The sequence below is a fragment of the Nematolebias whitei genome, chromosome 9 (genome assembly GCF_014905685.2).
Source record: "Nematolebias whitei isolate Nwh7 chromosome 9, NemWhi1, whole genome shotgun sequence".
Classification (NCBI taxonomy): Eukaryota; Metazoa; Chordata; class Actinopteri; order Cyprinodontiformes; family Rivulidae; genus Nematolebias; species Nematolebias whitei.
The window spans coordinates 22506694-22532394 of record NC_056506.1 but is presented as its reverse complement, the minus strand read 5'-3'; the positions used below and the strand labels follow the sequence as shown (position 1 = coordinate 22532394).

The following is a 25701-nucleotide window of genomic DNA, read 5'->3' as shown; positions in this document are numbered from 1 at the left end:
TTACATTATGGAAAATAATGACCTTTATCACAATATGCTAATTTTTTGAGAAGGACCTGTATGCATTTAAATATCGGGATCTCATTTTAAACTCGCATCTGAACACGGAGTGGAAACAACAGGAGGGGTTCTTCTCCCTCCCCTTCTGTCATGAGAGCTCAGCGGATAAGTCATCAGATTTATTTTTAAAGCAGTCAGTCAGTCAAGACTGATACATATTTAAATAAATGTTAAAAAAAAAACCTTTCTGTGTATGGTAAATATGTGTTTAAATACCAGTATTTCAATTAAGCTCACATCCAAACACATGAACGGAGCTGAGTAAACAACGGGAAGGAGGAAGGGCCTTCCCCCATCCTCCCTCCTCCTCATATGAGCTCTGCTGAAAAGATATCAGATCAAACTTATTTAGAAAGTATATTTAAAAACAGCATATATTACCAAAAGTGTTTAACAACATAAATCAATGGTGCTAATTTAGTGAATATTTACTGTATTTTACCGGTACTATTTGACTTCTGGTTACATAACCTCGATAAGAATTGTGGGTAAAATTGACTGGTATAACATTTTAAAAGAATTTCTGATGTGTAGGTGTTTGGCACAGTTCTGTCCAGTGATTATGCTTAGATAATTCTTGTGTTCATTTTGTAGGATGAATGGTTGTTCCATGAGTCAGACAGCAAAATAGCATGAAAACTTATGACAATCATGAAGTCTGAACGTGTGTTGAAAGCAAGCCATAGTATAAGAAATGCCATCCGGTGGATGAATCTTGTACTACAAGAAAGCTGCTCATTATACTGGAGCTGGCTGGACACAGATCCCGACAATGAATGGCGGATGATGCCTGTGGCTTACTTATGTACAAAATTATGATTTATCTTATATTTAGTATGTGCGGCTTAGAGACTGGTGCGTCCTATAGCCCGAGAATTACAGTGTATATATGCTGTATATATATATCCAGGACACACCTTGTAGCTTGATTATGGTGATTATTTGCTTGAATTTCCCTGCCAGCTCCTTGCAGATGCTTTTATTTATTTTTTCATTCAACCTTTATTTATACAGGTTAATCCCATTGAGCCTAGGGAGACCTGATTTTAACAAAGAGTGATGACAACAGTAGACAAAGACAACTGTAGACAATCATAAAATAAAGCATACAAATGGAGAAGAACAAGTGAAAGAAAATGGTATTGAAAAAAAACCAAACAACTAGGTTGTAAGGGATGTAGAATACTACATGTTGGATGGATGTTAGCACCATGGTGTGATGAGGTTCATCACTGCACTCTGTATTCATTGGTCAGTTGGTCATCATTATCTACATGGAGGCTCCCATACTGGTACATTTTCATCTATACATTTTTCCTTGGTCTGCTGCCTTCTTACATCTCCTCCCACATGTTAAGTTGTCAGTGCAGTTAGGGCGGGCTCTCTCAGGTCATCATTACCTGCAGTGTTCCCTCAGTGCAGACTAAACTTGGCAAAAAGGCCTTTTTTTACTCTGCTTCTGTAACCTGAAACACCTTACAAGATCTGAAGATGTCTACTTTGATTTCTTGAAAGGATTTTAAACACTTAATAAGGTCAATAGATAAATCTAAGCAAATATATTATTGTTTTTAGTACTTTACCTTGTTTTATAAGGCACCTTGATTTAACTGATTTTACTGTTTTTATAACTACCTTTGTTTTATTTTTAATTGTTTTTTTGAATATCCAGAGGACCAGATTGAACTTTTTTAGATTTTTTAACCTGGATTATTGAGCATGCATCAGGATCCATCCATCCATCCATTTTCTTTACCCGTTTATTCCATTTTGGGTCACGGGGGTCGCCGGTGCCCATGTCCAGCAATCACTGTGCGAGGGGTGGGGTACACCCTGGACGGGTCGCAAGTCCATCACAGGGCCACATAGAGACAAACAACACAAACAACCATTCACTCTCTCACTCACTCACACCTAGGGACAATTTAGAGTTACCAATCAGCCTAACATGCATGTTTTTGGTCTGTGGGAGGAAACCGGAGTACCCGGAGAAAACCCACGCATGCACGGAGAGAACATGCAAACTCCACCCAGAAAGGCCCCTGGACCGGGGTTTGAACCAAGGACCTGCTCGCTGAGAGGCAGCAGCTCTACCAGTTGCGCCACCGTGCTGCCCCATGCATCAGGATATTTAATTGTTTTTGTTGAATATTGTTGTCTGTACTTTATATGTTGTCCATCTAAAGCAGGTCTCTCTCGAAAATGAGTCCTCGTGACTCAATGAGACTAACCTGTTGAAAATAAAGGTTGAAGGAATATAACAGCTACACGCACTTCTGTATTACAAAGTAATTGTTTTTTTTGTTGTTGTTGTTCACTCATTAGAAGTCAGAGAGCAGAGCAAGCAGCCTGCTGAGATTATAACTTCTCTAGACAAATTCCAGTCGAGAGTCTGTCAAAAAATAATATACAATAAGTATATATTTTTTCAAAAGATTTTAAAAAATGAAGCATTTCTCAATTCTTCAAAGGTCAGGGAGTTTATTCACAGACACGGTCCAGGCTGAAACAATGAAGACAGAGGATTTTCTACTAGCCCAGCCAAAACGTCTAATATTTCTAAGTTAGCAGCCAAGCAGCGTGCCTGAAATGATAGGCAGTCCCCTGGTGGTGACAAGACAAGAGACGTTTCACGCATTGAAGAAGCAGCCATTTGATGAGTTTATGATTTAAGTTTAATTATCATTCAAACTTTCTGCACTAGATGCCAAACAGTCTCGTCAGTGACACTTGATATGTTTTAGCAGATCTGATACCACAAGAAAGACAAAGTCACAAAGACTCCTTCATTTGTTTCTGAGACTTTGCTCACTTGGTTTGTTTCAGTTTATACCATAGGCGTCGCAACCATTATATGTGAAGGGGACAAGTCCCCCCACATTAAAAAAACGTTCATTTGGACCCCCCACTTTTACTATAAAACATTAGTTCAGGTGGCGCAGTTTCTCGTTCTTCGTGAACGAATCCATTCCACTTGATTAAGAGGATAATACTCAAGCTACTAAAACTCCACTCCAGGTTTTCCTGGTGACCTCCAACTCTCCACTGTCGCTTCCTGCCTCTTGCCTCAGCAGAAAACGTGCACAGGTGAAAGAGGTGGAGGAACCTGTGTTCCTCGCTCGCCAGTTTAGCAGCTTAGTGCGAGCAGTGGTTGACCAGGGGATTGATCATCAACATGTATTCATGTTAGGAGGATGTTTGAGAGGAGCTACGTCTGTAGCATGTTAGCTTAGCAGTAACTGTGACGCTGTAAGACGCTGCAGGTGGAAGACACTCTGTGTTGAGGTGCATTAAAGTTGAAAAGTCTTTAAACCCCCACACCTTATTGTCCTCAAAGCTTCATGAGAAACATCATTTAGATGAGTCTTGTTGAACACAAGTAAAAAACGTCCAGTGGTGATGTTTTTTATTTCTCTATAAAGACAAATAGTGCTGATCTGACGCTCTGTATTAAAGTGTACTAAAGTTAAAATGTCTTTAAAATCCACAGATGAATTTACACAAACTTGGTGAGAAACATGTTTTAAATGTGTGGAATTAAAGGAAATCTAGGTGAATGCTGCTTTTTTGTTCAACAGCCCCGTCAGCTCTTATTTTGTTTTGTTAAAATGTTTCTTCTTTTTGTAATTCTTTGAATCTTCGTGATCTGCCTGCATTTGGATTTGACACCTGACCACCAGAACGCGACAAAAGAAAGAGGATTAAAGCAGTGGAAATACTGAGACGTTTTCTCGCTATGGTCACACCGTGGTTAATAATTAATAATTCAGCTTGAAATAAACAGAAATATTACATTTATCCTGAGACATCCGCCGTGAGTCTCGCCTGGAATGTATTTATGTCCATTTTTAATTATCCTTTTTTTTTTTAGACATGACAACAAAGATCAAGATCTTTAAAGGTTTTGCAGAATCAGGCCAACATTAATAGTGGATATTTTAATTAGTTAAAAATGACATCAGCTGCATTTTATCCTGGCTTTGCCGCAACTATTTATTTGCCACATTTGTTTTTCCCCTGTGACGGACTTGTGGCCTGTCCAGAGTGTCACTCTGCTCCTCGCACAATGACCACTGGAGGAAGGCACCAGCTCCACGCTGACCCAGAAATGGAAAGCGGTTAAAAAATGGATGGATGGATTTGATTTTCCCAGCAGTCAAATAAGGTCAGAGACACAGTGTGACTGATGTCACGGTGTAGCTGTGAAGCCCACTGAGATACACAACAGTGGAGCTGTGAGGCCATTAACCTCTACAGTATACTGTATTTGCCTTCATGCTTGTTGCCAAAACTCACGTTTAATCTCCACACTTAAAGTCTAACTAGTCGACTTAGCAAAATACATCTTTACACTTCCTTCCTCCTGTTGTTAGACCCTGAATAAACTTATCTGCTGCTTTTTCAGCTCTAATGCAGTCATTAACAATACTCACAGCTCCCTTTACCTAAACTGAATGTTTGTTAATCCAAATGCATTTTAATGGAACACTTCAGAATCAACTCGCTCAATTACGTCAACTCTTTCCTGCATGACTCTTAAAAGCATGCTTTCATTCAGGGTGGGGTGACCCACAGAAGCAGAAAAAAACAACAAATTAAGGTAGCTTTTGACTAATCAGTTTCACCTGCCAGAGTGAACATACACACCACAGACTGCAGTCTATTAGGATATTTTACATCAGACACATGGCTCTGTTTATGAAAAATCATGCAACAGTTTTACATTAAAGTGATTATTTGTTGTTTGTTGGGGGTGGGGGGTGGTGGGTTCTCTTCTGGTCACAAGTTGCTTTGCTAAACAGTGATGTCACAGAGGTTTAACTCAATCTGCTCTCGAGCCAGTTTGAACGAACTTCCTTTCTTAACTTCAACTCACACGAACAACAATCAAAGACAGCACTTTGGAAGCTGCAAGCTGAACATCTGTGCACCGTGGAGAATGAAAACAAGAGTCAGACACGGCTAAGCTTTGGACGAGCTGATGTCATAGAGGTCTGAGTGTCGCAGGGTATGTTTGTAAAAAAGGCTGGAACAAATTATGGCTTGCTTTGAAAAATGTGCAAAGGAAATGCTTTGGATAGATAGGATTACCTTTGTTTTGATTTTGTTTAGGTCTCATTTTTCACATGAAAAGTCTGATTTTGTGTGATTTGTACACAAAAACAACATGAAAGTTGATATTTGGCATCATATCACCGCTTCAAGTCTCGGTGAGTAAAGACACCATGCCATAATAAAAGAAAACTAAACAAGCACACACACACACAATCTGTGCAATCTGTTGGCATCTGAGAATATAGAAGAATCAGAGAGCTTGACTTTCCAGCATACCACTGTCTGTTCATCATGCAAAGCTACAATTAACTCAAAAACCCCACCGTGCCAAATCCCATGCCATTACACCTTATGCTTAAAGCAATAGTTTGGATCATGTCCAATGGGGTTCTGTGAAAAGAGTATGAACAATAAACATCAAGTTGTAAATTGCTCTTCGGATAACCTCATTTTGGAGAAATAGTGCTCTCCATCTGAATTGACAAGCTAACGGCTAGTCTAAATGGGGATTATACTAAACTGGCTTGCTGCCATTTTAAAACATTTGCTGAAATCTCAAAACTTTCATAGTGATTTATGGAAATGCTGTTTTTTTTTAAAAACTTTTACACCACTGTCAATTTCACATTACACTATTTTTACATAGAAGCTATCTGTAGCACTTCCAGTGCAGCCCAGCTCACATACTGTAAATTTTCTTCAAAAATCATCAAGTAATGTGAAAATGTCAGTATAGGGTACAGTGTTCTCATAAACCTCTAAAGAATGTTGAGACAGGTGCCTTATGTTTTGTCGAGAGGGTGTAGAGGCAGGGCAGCCGACTCGGGACCCAAAAGTCCCGGGTTCATTCTCCAGTCATTGCACATCTAGTGGTGTCTCACTGTCTCTGAGCAGCACACCCTATCCCCAAATGCTCCACAGGCACTTCAATAGCTGCCCACTGCTCCACCTGGTGGTGGATGGGTTAAAAGCAGCGAGCCTATTTTGCCATTGTGTGGGAACATACAATGATGACAATACATAACACATTATTATTATTATTTTAAGATGGCAACCATCCATTCTGATCTATGACTAGCTGTTAGCTTGTTAGTCTGCTCCAAATAAAAGACCAGAAAAAACTGAACAGATTTTTCAAACTGAGCTCATTCAAATATTTATTCACATCAGTAAGATATTATTAGGTCATAATATTTGCACAAAACACTCCAGAGATTGAATAATGTACTTAAGGTGATCAAACCAACAATTTTCTGTATTTTTCCACAAAGTTTTCAAATGTATATTTTCACTATTTATTTTTTTTCCACAAATAACTTGTTTCATTTAAGAAAATACATAATTTCAGAAACAAACAAGAATTCTTTGGTTTTTATTATTTAATGTAACAATAAAAAGTTATATGTATTCGTTTAACCAGTGTACTCTTGTTGTTGAAGGATCTTCTGATTGTATGCTCAGCAGTTACAGTTAATGGTTTTTCTCTCTTTTTTAATTATTATTTTTTTAAGGAAGTTACCCTGGGTTCCTTTGGTACCTTGCACACTATACAGTATATCTTAGTCCTGCAGTGATTTCTGTGTGCTCATCACTTCAGAAAGAATGATCCACCTTTATTTGTACCTAATCTGTCTGAGACGAGGTGATCAAACTCTTTTCATGATCTTTTCTAATGTGATGAGCATCGAGAACTTTTTATTAGATATTCCCACAAAACATGCTATGAACAAATAATCTTTATCCATCCTTCTTCTTAAATTAAAAAGGGACACTCCTCACACCAGATCCCAGTGATTGAAAATACATAAATTCAACTTCACCTTGAAACTAACGGCAAGTCCTAAAAGTTCAAATACCCCATACTTTCACAGATATATAAAACTAGATCATTGTCCTCAGAAATTATATAGTCATTTCTGTCTTACTGGATTAGGCTGATTCTACTTATCTGCTCTGTTTAGATCTTAAAGAAACTAAGGTAGGGAAAGGAATCACAATTCTTTAAACTATCATGGGTCATCTGTACCATACAGGGGTACTTCTTACAAAACCAATTAAAGCTTGAATAACGTTTTTATACAACTTGTTCATGAAATAAATTAAAAAAATGCTTATCAGTATGGAAAAACATGAGGATGTAAAAAAATGATGGCACATTTTTTCCTCTGCAACATCCAAGAGTCAGCGAATCCAGCTTAGTTTTGAATACAGAGCAAGAGTTCAAGTCTTTGATTGACAAGTCTTCTGTCAGGTGGCAGTGCATTAACTGTAATGCATCTAAAGTCGATAAACAACAAGATTGAACAGATGAACCTTTGTCAAACACCACGTTTTGGATGCTACAAATAACTTTACTGAGTGAACAAGAATCCTTGTGCTAACCTTCTCCAGAAGCAGGGTTTTTATTTCGTTTTCCCGTGTTTTCATTGGAATGAGAGCTAGGTCAATAAATCACTGTCATGACGAGAAAAGTTTGAGCTGTGGAGGGTACAGTAATCCCTAATGGAGCATATCTAAACAAAGATTGATGACAGATGAAAGATTTGGAGGAAACAAATCTAAATCTGTCATCTGTTCAATTTTTAGACACTCCAACCACCTAAATCAGCGTCAGGGGTTTTACTGAATTCTGAACTGAACTGTTGGTGGCTTTCACCAGATCTGTGTGCGAAAACTTCACTTTAAAGTGGTGCTCACACCAAACTGTGATCCAACCCAGACTTTTGTCTATTTGCCATGTTTTTTCAATTTCGCAGCCAGACGGCACTGTTATTGATTCAGCATGTCAGCGTCAGATGCTCGAGTTCAGAGTGACAGATTGCACTTTGTTGGTGGGAGGGCAACTCATAAATAGAAAACATATTTCTATAATTTCAAAGACTGATTATGGTTATTCAGTCCATGCATTATTAGTTTTCCTGAGTCATTTGGTATTCTTTAAAAACCTGATTTAGGACTGACCTCCAAGGCTTGGTATATTGTTTAGTTGTACTGATAATTTAGCTGAAGTTGATGATCAATTTGCTGGAAGGAATGCACTGATCTGAAGTTACACTTCAGAAAATTGACATTACTGTATCACAAATTGAGCGTTTTTTTGTTTGTTTGACAGTTAAAGTTTGCATCTTTGTCCTTGTTTATCTACACAGAATCAAAACCCTGAAAATGAAAAACGACAATTCCTTTTAAGGTGTATTTTCATCTCATGGATACTCAACTCTGTAGTTCTAAAGGGCTGTAGGAGGGATGACATAAAGGGCTATCCATTCATTCATCCATTATCTTCTGCTTGTTCCAAAGTCGGGTCGCGAGGGGCAGCAGCTTGAGCTGGGAGGCCCAGACATCTCTTTCTACAGCCTCCTCTTCCAGCTCTTCTGGGAGGATTCCAAGGCGTTCTCAGGACAACTGAGAGACATAGTCTCACCAGCATGTCCTGGATCTTCTCCAGGGTCTCCTCCTAGTCAGACATGCCTGAAGCACCTCCCTAAGGAGGCGCCCAGGAAGCATCCTTACCAGATGCCCAAACCACCTCAACTGGCTCCTCTCGACGTGGAGGAGCAGCGGTTCTACTCTGAGTCCCTCCCAGATAACTGAACTTCTCATCCTATCTCTAAAGGAAAGTCCAGCTACCCTGCAGAGGAAACTTATTTCAACCACCTGTATCCACAATGTCATTCTTTCGGTCACTACCCAGATTTGTGACCAGCAAAGTTGATCTTTCATGAAGTAGACTTTTATGTCTATGAAGTGGCTGGGATGAGAGTCAGCACCTCCAAATCTGAGGCCATGGTCCTCAGTCAGAAAATGGTGGATTGCACTCTTTAGATTGAGGGTGAGGTTCTGCCTCAAGTGGAGGAGTTCAAGTATCTCAGAGTTTTGTTCACAAATGAGGGAAGAATGGAGCGTGAGATTGACAGATGGATTGGTGCAGCATCTGCAGTATTGCGGACTCTGTACCAGTACGTTGTGGTGAAGAGAGAGTTGAGCTGTTAGACAAAGCTTTCCATTTACCGGTCAGTCTACGTTCCTACCCTCACAGGGGACCTTGTCAGAATGGATGAACCTTGAACCGCAAAGGTTTCACTCTACAGAAATCTCACAGAGCATCAACGTAGACAACAATAAATATACAAAGGTCCAATCTTAAGAACTGTGATATCTCATTGGAGACTGGAGACCAATGCTTTCAGGTCTCTTGAGTGGTGCACTATGTGGACCAAAAGCATTACAAATGTAAAATATCAGCCCATAGACCTCCTTCAGTGATGCTTAAGCTGCACATAATGCTGAACTCCAGATGTTTATACACTGACTTTGTTTGTCCAGAATGTCAATAAAAATGTCGTTCATGAATCAGACTTATCTGCCACTGAAAAACTTATTGATGATAACTCATAAAGAAGCAATTCTGTCAATGACATCAGCTCAGTTCATCACCAAAACAAGAGGTACCTTGCAGGTAGGTGACCAGTCAATTAGGAATTCTAATACTTGGGGTTTGCCTTTAACATTAACACATTTTGTCAAAATATTAAGGAAAAAAAATGTGACAAAAAATAAATATAAATTCTACCTGGGCCCCAGCTCATCCTCACACCTCCAGGTGAATTCTCCGAAGCTCTCGTAACGCTGGTTATAGTGATAAAGCACACGGTGTAGCGTGGGAGCACCCAGATCCATCAAAGTGTTGTAGGCCGTCTGCTGCTCTTTCCCACTTGTGTAGCCATTGAACAGATTATAAATCTTATCTGCAATTTCTGAAAAAACACATACAATCTAAAGTCAATAAGAGTTCTTATATAACTGATGTTGCATTACATCAGCACCAGTCGAAACAATGTGTGGAAAACACTTTAGCTTTATTAGTAAAGCCAGATGTAAGCTAGTAAGGAGAAAGGAAGAAAATATAATCTTTCTTTGATGTGTGATTGCTCATTCACACTAGGTTTGAGGTTTAGCAACCCCATCAGCTAAACCAACTCATTTAGCTGCACTTCCTTTGCTTTGAAAGTCAGAACTCAATTCTGGGATTGAGGTCACAACCAACATACTACAGTAATAATCTTTGTCTTAAGCTTGTAGCAACATGCTTCTTGAAAGAAATAGTAAAATTTGATGTGTGTGACTAATTTATTAGGATTTGAATTGACAGAACAGGAAATAAAAAAGTGCATTTCTGCAGCTATCATCACTGATAATGCACAAGGAAGCCATATTAGATTTTGTGGTCATGGTTGGGCAGGGACCTATGACTTTCTGAGTCAGAACTTTGACTTTCAAGGGGCTTCACAGTTCTTTTTTTTACTTGTAAATATTCCAAATACAAATGGAGCATAAAATGAGATTTACATTACCATTTTTTTTTGCCATTTAAGTCGTACCTTTTTGCATAAATTTGCAAGTCCTGTGACTTATACAGCAAAGTGACATATTTATGTTTTTTCCCTCATATTTATATCCCCATTTTTGGCTGAGATCTGACAATTTCATTCATTCAGACATGGAACATATTGAACACTACCATTTTCAGCCGCTAGAGGGCCCTCAACCAATATGGCAAGCCAAGTGTCTCATTAATAGGTAAAAGTGGCTATTAATGAGACACTTGGCTTGCCACAGCAGCCACCTTCATCTCGCTCCGGAACTCCTGGAGCAAACATCAAATCAGCTGCATTTCGTCACGCCGCCCAGGAGAAATGCAGCTGATTTGACCATTAAAGTGCATTTACTTAGGAAAAGTTAAACTGAGACACACCTTTGCTATAATGCCAAGAAAACAAACAACTGTTCTTAGGTGTTAATTTTTAAAATTCTTGTTAAAGTCCTCCCGTGCACACTCCCTCAGCCGCCATTTGGCTGACAATCGATTTTTGGCACAACACCTGCCCATGTTTCTAGGTTGTCAGTGGTGACGTGTAACAAATGCAACGCTTCAGCAGCAACGCATTATAGATGCAACTTATACGGCAAAGTGACTTATTTATGCTTTTTCCCAAATTATTAGACATATTTGGACTGATGCAACTTATATGGTGGTGCGACGTGTACGGCGGTAAGCATGGTATATATTATAGCAATGTTTACTTTTTCCCTGCTTAGAATTTCTGCTGGACACAATAAAGTGAATCACTAATCCTGTTATTTCTATTTTCTGCAATAGCAAAAGCCATGGTTCAAATTTGAGATTGTAATAAATGGTAAATGGGCTGTACTTATATAGCTCTTTTCTATCTTATCAAGATACTCAAATCTCTTTACACTACAAACTGTCTTCGTTTACCCATTCATACAGCACTCTACTAGATCTATACAAAGAATAATCAGTGCTTGATCACATTCATACACTGATGAGACACACATCAGAGGCAATGAAAGGTTCGGTGTCTTGCCCAGGGACACTTCGGCATGTGACTGCTGGTGGAATCGAACCCCCAACTCTTGCATTGGAGGACGACTGCTCTAACGACTCATCCACAGCTGCCCCAATAATCAAGAAGAGTTTTCCTAAAATTGGAACCAGGGTCCCACTGTGTCTCGCAAAATATTATTTATATTATAAAACATTTATTATCTAGACAGAGACCTTGAGGACGGGTTCTCTGGGTCATGGCGCTTAAGAAATGTAAAGCAGGCTCACCTGTCAAACTACATAATTTAATAATTTTAAAAGTTACTGGCTAACAACGAGGTGCAGTCAGTAAATTTGTTCTACTGTAAAGTTGAGGATTTTACCACATATTATACCACAAATCAATTAGAACAGATTAGTTTTGGCTCTATGAAGCGTTCAAGTTTTCAGGTATTTGGGCAAAGTAAACCTACACTATGACAGGACTTTCAATATTTTTTCTTTAGTGTGAGATTTGTTGACCTGACAAGTCTCTTTTTTCCCACAGTTTATTATAACGAGTGAACTTTTTCCTACTGTCACACCATAGTATACCAAGTCGCACCAAGTATATTCATAGTTTCATGTTTGTAATAGGTTCTGTTTTAAAATGATACAGTATAGTAATAATTTATTGTTTGAACTTTGTCTTAAAAGTCTTAAATGATGCATTAACCCTGGAAATACCATACTGTAATGAAATTTCTATGATGCGCATCAAACATCTAAAGTCTCAGGAACTCTGAGTTTCTAAGCTTAATTCTTTATAAAGATAAAGGTGGAGGTATTATTTACACTTCCTGACACAACCACAGACCACCGAGCTACCACAGCCCTTTGTGTGGAGCAGAGAGCTGCTATCTGGGGTATCCGGGGGAGCAGATGGTGGCGGTTAAGGACCCAAAGTGGGGCAAATGAGGGTGGAGGGAGGTGTGGATGCTTCACCTATCCCACCCACATTTTTTGATGTTGTCTGTACCGGGAGTTGAATCAGTTATCTTCCGATCCCAGGCCCACCTTCTCTAACCTCTGTGCCAATACACTCTCCGTTTTTAAAACGAATAATGACTCCAAAAAGAGATTGGGGTATATAGTTTGTCTTTTAACTGATGTGATGGAAATATATTAATTACTGAACATAGAACACCTGGAGAGCTGGTGCAGGAAGAACAACCTTCACATCAATGTGAATAAGCTGAAGGAGATGGTCGTGAACTTCAGACGGAACAAACACACCTCCTCCTCCCCCCGAGGATCTGTGGTGGAAGTGGTCTCCAGCTACAAGTACTTGGGTGTACACATGAATGACAACCTCAGCTGGAGCAACAACACCACCAGCCTGATCAAGAAAACTCATCAGAGACTCTTCTTCTTCAGGCGGCTGAGACGAGCTGGTCTGGGAAGCTCAGTCCTCACCTCCTTCTACAGGTGTGCAGTGGAGAGCATCCTGTGCTCCAGCATCAATGTGTGGCATGGAGGCTGCAAGCTGCAGAAAGAAAAGCTTTGCAGAGAGTGGTGAAGGCTGCACAGAAGATGTTGGAGTCAGTCTCCCCACCATCACAGACATCTACACCTCCAGACGCAGGAAGAGAGCCACCTGCATCATGAAGGACCCCACCCACCCAGCACACACACCTTTTGCCCTGCTCCCCTCAAGAAGGAGGTTGAGGAGCATTAAGTGTAGAACAACTAGACTGAGGAACAGCTTCTACCCTGAGGCTGTAACGCCACTTGATTGTTGATATGTGCTGCTGACTATCCATGCTGCTGATCTCATGCTGCTGATTTGTTTCATGCTGCTGTATTCATTCATACTCATCTGCTCACACAGACTCATGTTCATGCTGCTGTTGTTCAGTGTATTGTTTCTGTACTATTAGTGCTTAGCGTATTCTTAGTTTAATGTTTATCTTAGTTCATATCTTAGATCTTATTACCATTTTTCTTTTACATTTTATACTTTTTTTGAATGTAACTGGGACCCTGTATACACAATTTCGTTCCACCACATGTACACATGTGATGAAACAAAACAACAAATAAAGAAACTTTGACTTTTAACTATGACTTATTGATCTGCTTCCTGATATCATATTTTGAATTTGACATGATTCATCTTGCTTGTTGAGTTGATAAAATAACATCATATAAAATATGATATTTTATCATATTAACAACCTTTATACACATTCGTATAGATAGAGTGGTGGCGCAGATGTTAGCGAAGGTGGGCCTGTGATCAGAAAATTGCTGGTTCAACTCCCAGTACTAACAACATCAAAATGTGGGTGGGATTGGTGAAGCACCCACACCTGTCTCCACCCTCATTTGCTCCACTCTGGGACCTTGAGCAAGCCCCTTAACCACCATCATCTGCACCCCTGGGTGCTCTAGATAGCATCTCTCTGCTCCACAGAGGGCTGTGGTAGCTCGGTGGTTTGTGGTTGTGTCAGAAAAGGCATCCAGTGTAAAAATAATTGCCACTTCTTCGTGCAACTAAATTCGCTGTGGTAGTCCCTAAAGAAGGGAGCGGCCGAAAGAAGAAAAAAATAAAATGAAATAAATAAAACAAATACGTAAATATGTATTTCTTTAAGGTCATTGTGAATGATTTTAATAATGCTCCAGTATCACTGTTTGTGGAATGATGGCACCAGGAGCAGCTGGCTAGAGATGCTTATCCCCCCACCCTCCATATGAACCATGAGGATGTTATCTTTCTTGTGAGACTGTGCATGGAGGAGAGGAGAGCCCCCTGATGAGATTCTATACAACTAACTTTTTCATTTCAGGAAGTCAGAGCAGGTCAGTATCCTGACAGGACAAGGCATGAATAAGTTCTGTACTTGTGATGCATTGACTCTCTGGAGGTCTGGCTGTTCTCCAAAGCTTTGCAATAAATTTGATGAAGTCTACATCTGATCGTCTGTGAATCAGTTGTTTTCTACAGCACTGGGAAACGTGTTTTTCATGGTGCTCATCCTCACTGCTGGATAGTAAGAAACTTAGTGCAAACCAGAGCCAGTGCAAGTGTTGCAGTTTACACCATTTATTCTTTTCCAGCACATAAGCCCAGCTAGATTGTACATTATTGAATAGTACATTTTTGCAATATCTGATTAAAATCAGCAGCCGGATTAACAATAAAATATTTGCTATGAAGCTCTCATTGGTCCAGAGGGTAAACAAATACCCCAGTTCTTTAATTTCTTAAATGGAATGATGGATATTTTTTTTTAAGTAAATATCCTCAGAGACCATAAACAGTTCTGCTCTGGAGAGAAAAACTATCTGCCTGTGACTTTATGACTCACTCTATGAACTCATGTGGCATCTGTTTTGTGAGAAACATAACTCCCAACAGAAACAGCAAGCGTCTCTCCTCTAAGCGAGTTCAGGAGAACTACATCAGAAAAACAAACCTCAACATTATTTTTTGGGCACTTAATCATCTATATGAACTACCTATGGTTCAGTTAGTTTAATGTGTGTGTCTGCCCCCCACCCTGTGCTTTGACGTCATCCACAGTTGGACATGGGGTTTTGATGGTGACCTCACTGGAACTGGAGCGGCGTCCTGTATTGTCCACTGCCCAAAGACGGAACCTGAAGACACAAACATGCACAAAGGCACACAAAACTTTAAACACTGTTTGACCTGTGAGGCTTCAACTAAACCAAATCTGCAGCAAAACCTCCGTAGTAAAACACTCCTGTTGCACCAAGATTTGATCATGAACTGACAGCGGATGTCTTTTCTGCAACTAATCATTCAATTAGTAACCACACTGTGATGAAGGTGGTTGGTTCATTAGTACAGAACTTGCTCTTGTGCTGGACCAACTTCCATCTGTACTCCGATATGATTTCACTGAATGGAGATCCCCACCTTGTGGACAAACTTTAACTTGCAGCCTTCAGGCATCAAAAACAGAAGGTGTCCTAAAAATCTGCTATTTTTTTTCGATCAACAGCTTAAATTTAGATAAATACTGATCCAATTTAAAGAGAAAGTTGAAGCTTCAGACATAAATAAATCAGTCTGTCAACCAGGATAAAGACAGAGCATGAGTCTTGTCAAAGATGGACAGAAAAGGCATGTAGTGGTTCATCTCATTTATATCCAAGTGTGCTCTGTTTGTTGGCCTCTTGGCATTTCTTCTTATCCGTGTTATTTATTTCTATCCTTTCTTTGTTTTGCTTCATTGATACTAGTTAAAAACTTGATTTAATAACTTTTGGCTGACTTTCTGTTACCCTTTCTCTTATTTTCTTTCCTATTATTTCCCTGTGGAATATTTGTGAGTGGCTTCCTTTCTGGCCGGCTTTGTGTGAGATGAGTGTGAACATTGATCTCTTTTTACTCTGCAGACACAGTCACACAGAAGAAATATAGGAAGAATAACAACAATTGTTAAGCATTTGTGGGAAAGGTTTAGAGATTATGTTCTTCAATCTCTACTTTTATCTAAGCCTTTTACAGTTAGGAGGAAATATATCATTTTGTGTCTTTAGACATTTTCTCAGGTGTTTTGTTAGACAACATTTAGATTTGGACAAAACATTTATGCCGTTTGTGGGTTTTTGATTGTGTGAACACAAATGATGCTGTTTCAGAAAGCAATAGCAGTTATTCAATTTTCTTCTTTACTTTGGGCTCGTATTACCAAGAAAAAGTGTTAGCAAATGTGCACAATGATGCTATTTATAGCAAAAATATATCTAACATATAAATAGTAGTACATTCATGAATAGTGTTACCATTTTGCAGTTATTGTATTTACATGAAATAATGAAAGTAATGAAGCTGAAATCATTTAAAAATAGATTTTGACAATTTAACTGACAATTAAAAACCTCTATCCAACTATGCACTTTTCCTGTTACAGAGAGCTGTTACCTACCCCCAGCAGTCCATGGGCAAAATAATATGTATTATAAAAACGTACAAGTATACTTTATTTATTTTTCTAGATATCTACTAGAGCAGGGGTCTGCAACCTGTGGCTCTTTGGTCCCTCTGCAGCGGCACTTTCAAGCTTTGACCAAAACTGACATAAAACATATAAAATTGTATTAGTTGTACAAACAACAACGAAAGGATTAGTTCAAACTGTTTTCCTGTCATTTCTTTTGCAAATATGTGAACAATGGAGCGAGTACAAACAGTAAAACATACTTTAACTTGATACTTTTATTTCTTTATACGAAGAACTGTCTGCATCGTTTTTTTTTTTTAATAATAAAAAAAAAAGGTAAAAACTGTTTGTTTCCCCCCCCCCCCCCCCCCCCACAAATTTACAAGAATCTGGTCTTTTTCTTTAATAAATGTTAAAAACCATTAGATATTTCATGATTTATAATGGCACCCCTACTGGACACAAATGCCCCCACTAGCAAACCTAAAGTGGCCCATGGGCCACCAGTTGATAACCACAGTTGTAGCAGGTTGTTGCAGCTCTGGACATGTTTAATGTAGTGAACGAAGGCGTAAAAATGGCTCGTTTGATTGTAAAGGTTGCAGACCCCTGTACTAGAGCTACTATTACTGTAAGCTTTTCAAGCTACAACGCCGGCACTTTGGGTTGTGTTTTACACAGCTCAAAACACTTTCATACCAGGCCTGTATGTAGAGCTGTTACAGCGCTAATAAAATACATCAAAAACAGGAAACAAAGCAAGGAGCATGTGCATAAAGTCTGCACACTGGGTACAAAATATAAACACAAGAAGAAGAAGACAATGGCCTTGAGATGGAGGTTAAATCAGAGCTTGGGCTGTGACATCATTGTTTTCACTCTGGAACTTTTTTTTATTTTTTTTATTCTGCTTTGGGGAACATGAATTGTCTCTGAGAAGTGACTGAAAACTATGAACAACTTTCATAAATAACCATGTTTCTTGGATGGCTCCTAAGTATCTCAAGTTTGATTGATTGTGCACAACAAATATTAGCACTGTACTCAGATGACTGAACAGATTAAATCTCAAGTTTTTGCTAATCAGAACTAATTCATGTTGAATTTTGCTAACTGTATGTTTAAAAAAAAGGATTTATGCATGACTGCATTTGTTTAGAGTTAATGGTAAAACATATGTAGTCCATCAAATACATTTTATTTTAACAAAAAAAGGTAATATTAAATAAAAAAATTGAAAAAAACATTTTAAAACAGTTATTTTTAAACTAATTGTAAGTAGTACTATAGTTATTTGCATGCATCATTGATGATTTACTTCCAATAGTTAAAATATGCAGTAAACTTACATGAAGGTGGTGTCAGGATCCAGGCAGCGGATGATCAGACTGATGGAGGAGGACAGCAGGTTGGGGACGTCCCCTAACATCACACATGGAGATCTGGCCCCAGATAGGATGTCGTCAACAAAACTCAACAGGGTTTCTGCAGACACAAGAAGATTTTACAGTAAGTACCTGGTGGGATTTCTAACATTTAAGACAAACTGCTGCTCAGGGTTGGATATAACTCAATACTAGAGACGTCTTTTGGGTAATTGCCAACATAGCATTCAACTTGCACAAAAAACAACTGTTAAGTTGGGAAGAGATCAGAGCCTGTGATTTAAAAGACACTGACTTTGAAATAATGAACAAACTAGTCTTATAGACTCATCCATCATTGTTATTCACCACAAAGATTCATTTTAAATCACTATTCTCCTACCTTTGTCACTGTAAAACACAGGTGAGAGTTTCTGCTTACAAATATGACAGAACGCATTAAAAATGTGCTTTAAAACTTAATAAAAGTAAGCTCTGCTACACTCAGCCAGCTATAAATTACACATATTCACATCAGAATAATACACTTGCCCTGTTTTCAATGAGGCAGATTGTCTGGCACAACTAACAACATAAACATTCATGAGAGAAAAAGGTGATGAGCAGAAGTTTCCTGAAACATGGCTCACACTGAAGGTACAGTGTGTACCAGTGGGGCATATTCCTGAAAGGTTAGATGTTGTTTCACAGAATGATTGTGCACATGAATAAAAGAGAACTGTTTGATTTATTTTATGAGGCAGGAGAAGTGCCCAACATTAGCAACAAATTCTTCCTTCAAACGAAAGCAAACATAATTTTATTGAGTGAATAATCAGATCCAGGCAATGCCAGATAAATCTGAGAACCACAATGAGGATTTGGTTTGCCCCTGAGGCTAAAAGTACAGGGTGTTGAGGATCACACTGATTTAAGTGAGTACATGCTGCCCATTCACTATTTAACTTTACACTTTCAGGCTGATGTTCACAAAAAGCACCTTGAGAGTGATTTTTTTTTATCCACATGAATTTTCCCAGCACACATAAAACACAACATAACTTTTCAAGTCCTTTCCCAGGACCCACAAAACACTTCTTCAATAGAGTGCCAAACAAATTACTTAAAAACAAAAAAACAAAAAAAAAACCAACAACAACAGTAAACAATTATTAATTATTATTAATTATTAATCAAATTATTAAATTTTAGTTCAAAATGGATACAAATTTAGATGCAATAAACTTTTTTTTTTTTTTGTCTTTCGGCAAAAATCAACATAAGCATGATTTCTTTTCAATTCAGTTTAATTCAAATCACTTCAGTTTATTTACTATATAGCGGCACCAAGTCAAAACACGTCATCTTAGGGCACTGAACAGAAACATTCATATATATAATAATAAGTTAACATTATTTATCTGAGGAGCAGAATGCTTTGAGTTTAACTCCATCGCAGAACTCTCATCTTGAGCAAGTATGAAGGCGACAGTGGAAAGGAAAAACTTTCTCATGAGGAAGAAACCTCCAGTAGAACCAGGCTCAGGACAAGCGGTCATCTGCTTCGACTGGCTGGGTTTGAGAGGACAAGAAGGAGAAACTGTAGGACAACAGCAAATACGTAGAAGGGAAACAAATCACAACTGTAACAATAATTACAAAAATGGTTAAATCGTGTCGTCTGGACCAGTTTCTTTAAATGAGAAACGTTTCATCCCCCATCCAAAGGACTTCCTCAGTCTAGGGCCTGCCATCCAGATCTATCTGTTAAAGAAACTGGTCCATATGACACAATTTAACCATTTTTGTTGTTATCTACCTGGATGATTGAGCTTACAACCCATTCTTGTAACAATTATTATTAAACACAAAAAAACATTCTGACTCAAAAAATTAGACAGATAAAACACACTCAAAAGTTACCCAATTAAATAAATTTACTCAAGAATGCGCAAACACAAGCCAAACAACACTGTGGAACAACAGTAAATACAATGTTAACCTTTTTCATCATATTGCTTTTTAAATATGAAAAATGACATAATTACTCTAACCTTTAAAATTTGATATATTGTACAGAATTAATACAACTGACTATAAATCACATAATGTATTCTTTCCATAATTATGAAGAAAATTTTGATTTCGGACACCATTTTATCATATGTACAAATTTAATTACGGAGGTTGTTAAAAGATTAAATGATGAACTAAGATTTACTTGATTTTTTGATGAATTTGCACTCAACCAACTCTTTAACTTGAATCTTCTCCTCTCTACAGCAAAATCAGTTTGTCATAGAGAAAATAGTTGCAGGTCAGTTGTGTGAACATCTACAAAGAAATAATCTGTTTGAAGAGTTTCAGCCAGGGTTTAGAGCTCATCATAGCACAGAAACAACACTAGTAAAAGTCACTAATGATATTCTCAAGGCCTCAGACAATGGACTTGTGTCTATACTGGTCCTGTTAGACCTCAGTGCTGCATTTGATACAGTTGATCACAATATTTTACTACAGAAGCTTGAATATGATATTGGGATTACATAAACAGTTCTAAAATGGTTTAAATCATATTTATCTGATACATTCCAGTTTGTAGATGTACAGTAAATAATAAATCTTCTTCATACACCAAAGCCAGTCATGGAATTCCTCAGGGCTCAGTGCTTGGAACAATACTCTTTACTTATCCTTCCATTAGGTAAAAGTATTAAACAGCATGGGATGCATTTTCATTGTTATGCTGATGACACACAATTATATTTGTTCATAAAACCCAATGAATCCAATCAGCTACTTAGACCACAAGCATGTCTTAAAGACATAAAAACCTGGATGACCCTTATTTTTTTTCCTTTTGAACACAGACAAGACTGAGGTTTTAGGTTTAGGATGGCATTAATCTGTCCTCCAGCTCTAATGTTAAAAATCTTGGTGTTATTTTTGACCATGACATGTCTTTTATCCCCCACATTAAAAATGTTACTAGAACTGCCTTCGTCCACCTGCGTCATATCACTAAAATTAGAAACATCTTATCTAAAAATGATGCAGAAAAACTGGTCCATTCATTTGTCACGTCTAGACTGGACTATTGTAATGGTTTGTTATCTGGGTGTCCAAATACTTTCTTAAAACATCTTTGGTTGATCCAAAATGCTGCTGCTAGAGTCTTAACCAGAGTTAGTAGGAGAGATCATATCTCTCCAGTTTTAGCTTCTCTCCATTGGCTCCCTGTCAAATCCAGAATATAATTCAAAATCATACTTCTAACCTACAAAGCTCTCAACAACCTGGCTCCATCTTATACTACAGAGCTTATTGTTCCATATTTTCCTAACAGAGCACTTCACTCTCAGGCTGCAGGTTTACTTACGGTTCCTAGAGATTCCAAAATCAGAATGGGAGGCAAAGCTTTCAGTTATCAGGCTCCTCTCTTGTGGAACCAACTTCCAATCTCTGTCCGTGAGGCTGACACTTTATCCAGTTTTAAAACTAGGCTTAAGACTTTCCTTTTTGTTAAATCCTATAGTTAGGGTTGGTTTGGGTTTCCTGAGCTGTCCCTTAGTTATGTTGCTATAGGCTTAGACTGCTGGAGGACAAACTGACCACATTTTTTCACTCTGCTACTGTCTTTACTTACTCTGCTCAACCTGTTTTGTATTTGTAATTATTTTTTTCTATCCTTAACATGTGTTTTTGTCTTTAAGAGACACCTGGACCTATACCTGGACCTTCCATTCTGTGTTCGTCTGTCTCTCCTTCCTGTCCTCTCAACCAGCCGGTCAAAGCAGATGGCTGCTTGTCCTGAGCCTGGTTCTGCTGGAGGTTTCTTCATTTTAAAAGGGAGTTTTTCCTTTTCACTGTTGCTATTGTGGTTGCTCAGGATGGAAGACTGCAACAAAGCCAAGATTCAACTTGTCTGCTGGCTTCCTTAGATAGAGAACTTTACTAAATGGCTTTTCTATGTATGTGAATGTTCCTGTAAAGTGCCCTGAGACAACTTTGTTGTGAACTGGCTCTATATAAATAAAGTGAATTGAATTGAATTTGCAAACAGTATAAACTTTAACAAATGCATATACTGTTTGTGCACAGAAACACCAACAGTGGTCCCAGTGTTGAACCTTGAAGAACTCCACAAAAGCCATTTAAGCCATTTAAGAACTATCCTGTTTTTCAGATCTGTATTACACATTGATAGATTAAGTGTCTCCCCTTTATTTTGTTCTTAAGAATTAAAGCTTTTACCCAATTTACAGAATCAGCCATGTGTAATTCTGGAACTTGAGTATGCACAGTACTCTAGCCTACTTTCTCACACACAAAAATGTTGTAACGATCTTTTCTTAGAGCATAAAATTAATAAAGGATTAAATGGACAGTACTAACTAAAAAAAAAAAAAAACAAAAAAAAAAACAAGAATCAACAGCTGAAAAAAATGTCCAAGGTACAATTCATTTACACAAAAAGGGGCAAGATTTAGCTGGAACTATGATGGTTTGAGCTGTAAAACAAAGTAAACTACAAAATAATTGAACACTTCTTTTTTTCTTTTGTCTTTACTCCTTAATTCATATATATCAATTGCATGTAGTGCTTCTAAATACTTTTAACAGCCACTAATTGTTTAGTAGACGAACCTACACCTCCTCTGTCAGCTTTTCAAGTCTCATTTGGCAGTGTGTAGGCTGGTGGTGACACACACAGCTTGATGTGTTTTCCCAGCTGTCAAAAGGCCAGTTGGCCAACAGGGTATGCGTTTCACTGGAAAGGGGAAAATCTCTCCGTTTGGAAAGTCAAATCCACTTACGCGCAACGATGTGCAAAGTGATGGATGCTATGGGGTGGTCATCTGTGACCATCTTCTGCACAAGCAAGTTCTGTCTCTGTGTGTTTATGTGGTTTTTGTATGTGTGAAGTGATGAATGTACCTTACTTATAAGGGAGATGTCCTTCTGTGCAAGAGTACGTGGGACTATAAGTGCATGTATACATGTGTGCTGAGTGATTTGTGCTCTGAGGTGGTCACCATGGTCGACGTCGTTAACCTCTCCCTGTGTCATCATCTGGTTAACAAATGCCATGTAAGCATAAACGGGGAAACTGCTGATGAACTAAAGACAGATGTGGATAAGCTGCCAGAGCATGGTGTTAATCCAGAACTGAGACTGACACAAGAGTGAAAAGTATAAACATTGCTGGGAATGTAAATGAAAAGTGACATTGTGAAGCTATGCACCACTTGGTATTTTAATTTTAATGCCAAGTGGAATATCTTCCCTGTGTGCATTAAGGTGTTATTAAAACGGCAGCGGAAAATGCACTGTAAATATCTGTTAAGCATTTCTCTCAGTACCCAAGTGTAGAGCTCTTAATGGGCCACTGTACCCAACATCAGTCTTTAAATAGTCACTGCCTGTCTCAAAGTACCAACTTTAGTAATTATGATCTGATTTGACACTGCTACCGAGCTACAATACACTTTAAACTCTAATACACTGCAACAAAAATGGACTAATAATACTCTGGTTATTCTATTCAGTAGGCAGAAGAGGGGTGATGAGTGGAGAACACTTCCAACGTTAGTGCTCAACTGGGTCTGAGAGCAAATTTTGTATGTACCTTTTCTCTGAGTTGGTCAGTTTTCTCACTTCAAAAACATGTTTGTAGGATTATCTGGTTGTGTTGTTTGTTTAGGAGGTGACCTAATGGCCAGTGCTATTTATGTTTTCTGACACTTTTCTTTAACTGCATGGAGAAGAGATGCATAGACAATTTTCTTCAACATGTTTTTGCCAACATGTCAGGTAGATCTGTTAAGATAGTTTCAACCCACTAATTATCTTTCTGACAGCTTCCACATTGTATCCTTTTGTTGAATACAAAGCTGACTGAAAGTACAGTGAGACCTGCAGACATACTGTAAGGCAGCAGGTGGTGGGTAATGGGAACAATCCTTGTTTGTCTGGAAAATCAATTTTTGAAAATTTGGCCTTACATCAATCACTGATCTCAGATTGCGTAGTTTGGTTTTGGCAATGTCATACAAAGTATGATTGGAAAATTGTTAGTAAAGTATGTATGGGTGATCCATTCTCACATATCCTGATCCTTCACAGTTCTCTTTCCCAAATGGCTACAAAACTGTGCAGAGAGAGGAGAGTGGCTATGGTCCAATTGTTTATGACTCCTCTTGAATTATTTTACTTTGATTCCTCTTGAAGTCTTTTACTTATATATAAAAAAATGCTCATTGAAGAAAAAACAACAAATGCAAATATAATTGAAAAAAACAACAGAAAAACACATTAGAAAGTCATGCTGGGGTGAGATAGATGATGTCTATCATGGTGCGCTAAGATTCATAACTGGCTGTAACTACCATACCATCAGTGCACCCTGTATTCACTGGTTAACAGGTTGTCATTAACTTCATGCAGACTCTCTCATTGGTACATTTGCATCTTTAAATCACTTCTTGGTTTGTTGCCTTAATACATCTCCTACATGTCATGTCGTTAGTGCAGCTACAGCATGCGCTCTCAAGATATAATTACCTGCAGCGTCCTCTCATTTTGGACAGAATTCGGCAAAAGGGCCTTTTCCTACTCTGCTCCTGTTTCCTGGAACACCTTACAAAAAGATCTGAAGCTGTCCACTTTGACCTCTCTAAGGGATTTTAAACTATTGTAAAGATCAATGCAAAACTCAATGCAGACATATTCCTGTTTTTAGTCTTTTACCCCGTTTCATAATGTAGATAGCTTTTGTTTGGTTTTACATCACTATTTTTTTTAATGCATTTCATGCTGTTTATTGTTGTGTGTACCTTATCTGTGATTTTTGTCTTGAAAATGAGTCCTTGTGACTCAATGAAACTAACAAATATATATAAAGGTTGAATGAAAAGTCACATACCATTGCTGATATGTTACCATCAAGAAATGCTTTCCATTCCTTCCTGTCAATCAAATGTTCCTGTCACTCTTCTCTGCTAACTGACTGTAGCTCATAGGAACTCCAGCGAGTGCTGCCATGATGAGAAAAATGCCTACTGGGGGTGGTCTTTTGGCCAAAAGAACAGAGAATACATCTAATTTGACCTTCACAAATATCTCAGTCAATAGAGACCAATAACACTGTGAACACGGTGTGCTGCCATGGCATTTATGAACATGACTCAAGCAAGAAAGAAAAGAAAACAAACACAGAGAAATAACACAGTGAACATTCAAACTGCTGACAGGCAAAGATGTAACTGATAGTGACGATAAATCACAAAAATGGATAACCAGATTGTTTTGATTACCATAAAATTTGAAAAACACTTTTTTTTTGTTTTGTTTTTGAACTGTGGATGTGAAGTTATTTTTTTTCTTACAAAAAAAAACCTATCAGAAATTGCTATATTGTATTTTTTTTTATTGAATTTGTTTTTTGACTTTGTGTCACTTTTGAAAGAGACAATTATAATTTTTTTCTCTTTTCAGTAACAATAACAACGGAGGGCTCAATAAAGTTGTGTGCTTTTTTTGCATTTTTAAAGCGTTGTTTGACAAACCACAACAAATATTCAGAAGAAAGTATTATTGAATTGGAAAATCTCTTCAGGTAAGAAGCCAAACATTCCTCTGGTTGTCTTTGATTGAATCTACCAGGGTCTCACTGTTCTTTCAACATGAGTGTTTTCAAACCAGTTCTCTGACGTTTATAGGAAATGCTGGTCTCACTGAAAGTGATTATAAAAAGCCACATTTGCTTTTGCACTGCTACAACACAGCACTCGACTGACAGTCTGAGTGACTACATTATTTATTCATGTGACACTCACCAACAACATTAGACGACTTAAGTTGGAGCTGTGTGTGGTGGCTTTTTGGTTTAATTTCCTAAAGGAATATTGAAAAG

General features: G+C 38.2%; 1 protein-coding gene across 1 annotated transcript in view; it reads right to left on the bottom strand.

Moving 5' to 3' along the window:
* Positions 1-25701, bottom strand: part of astn1 (astrotactin 1) — a 487375-nt gene that overhangs the window by 7176 nt on the left and 454498 nt on the right. Inside the window, exons 21-23 of the mRNA XM_037682041.1 lie at positions 17772-17907; positions 15009-15109; positions 9689-9872 (exon numbers count right to left, since the gene is read on the bottom strand). Coding sequence (XP_037537969.1) covers positions 9689-9872; positions 15009-15109; positions 17772-17907 — 421 coding nt within the window. The remainder of the gene's footprint in view (positions 1-9688; positions 9873-15008; positions 15110-17771; positions 17908-25701) is intronic.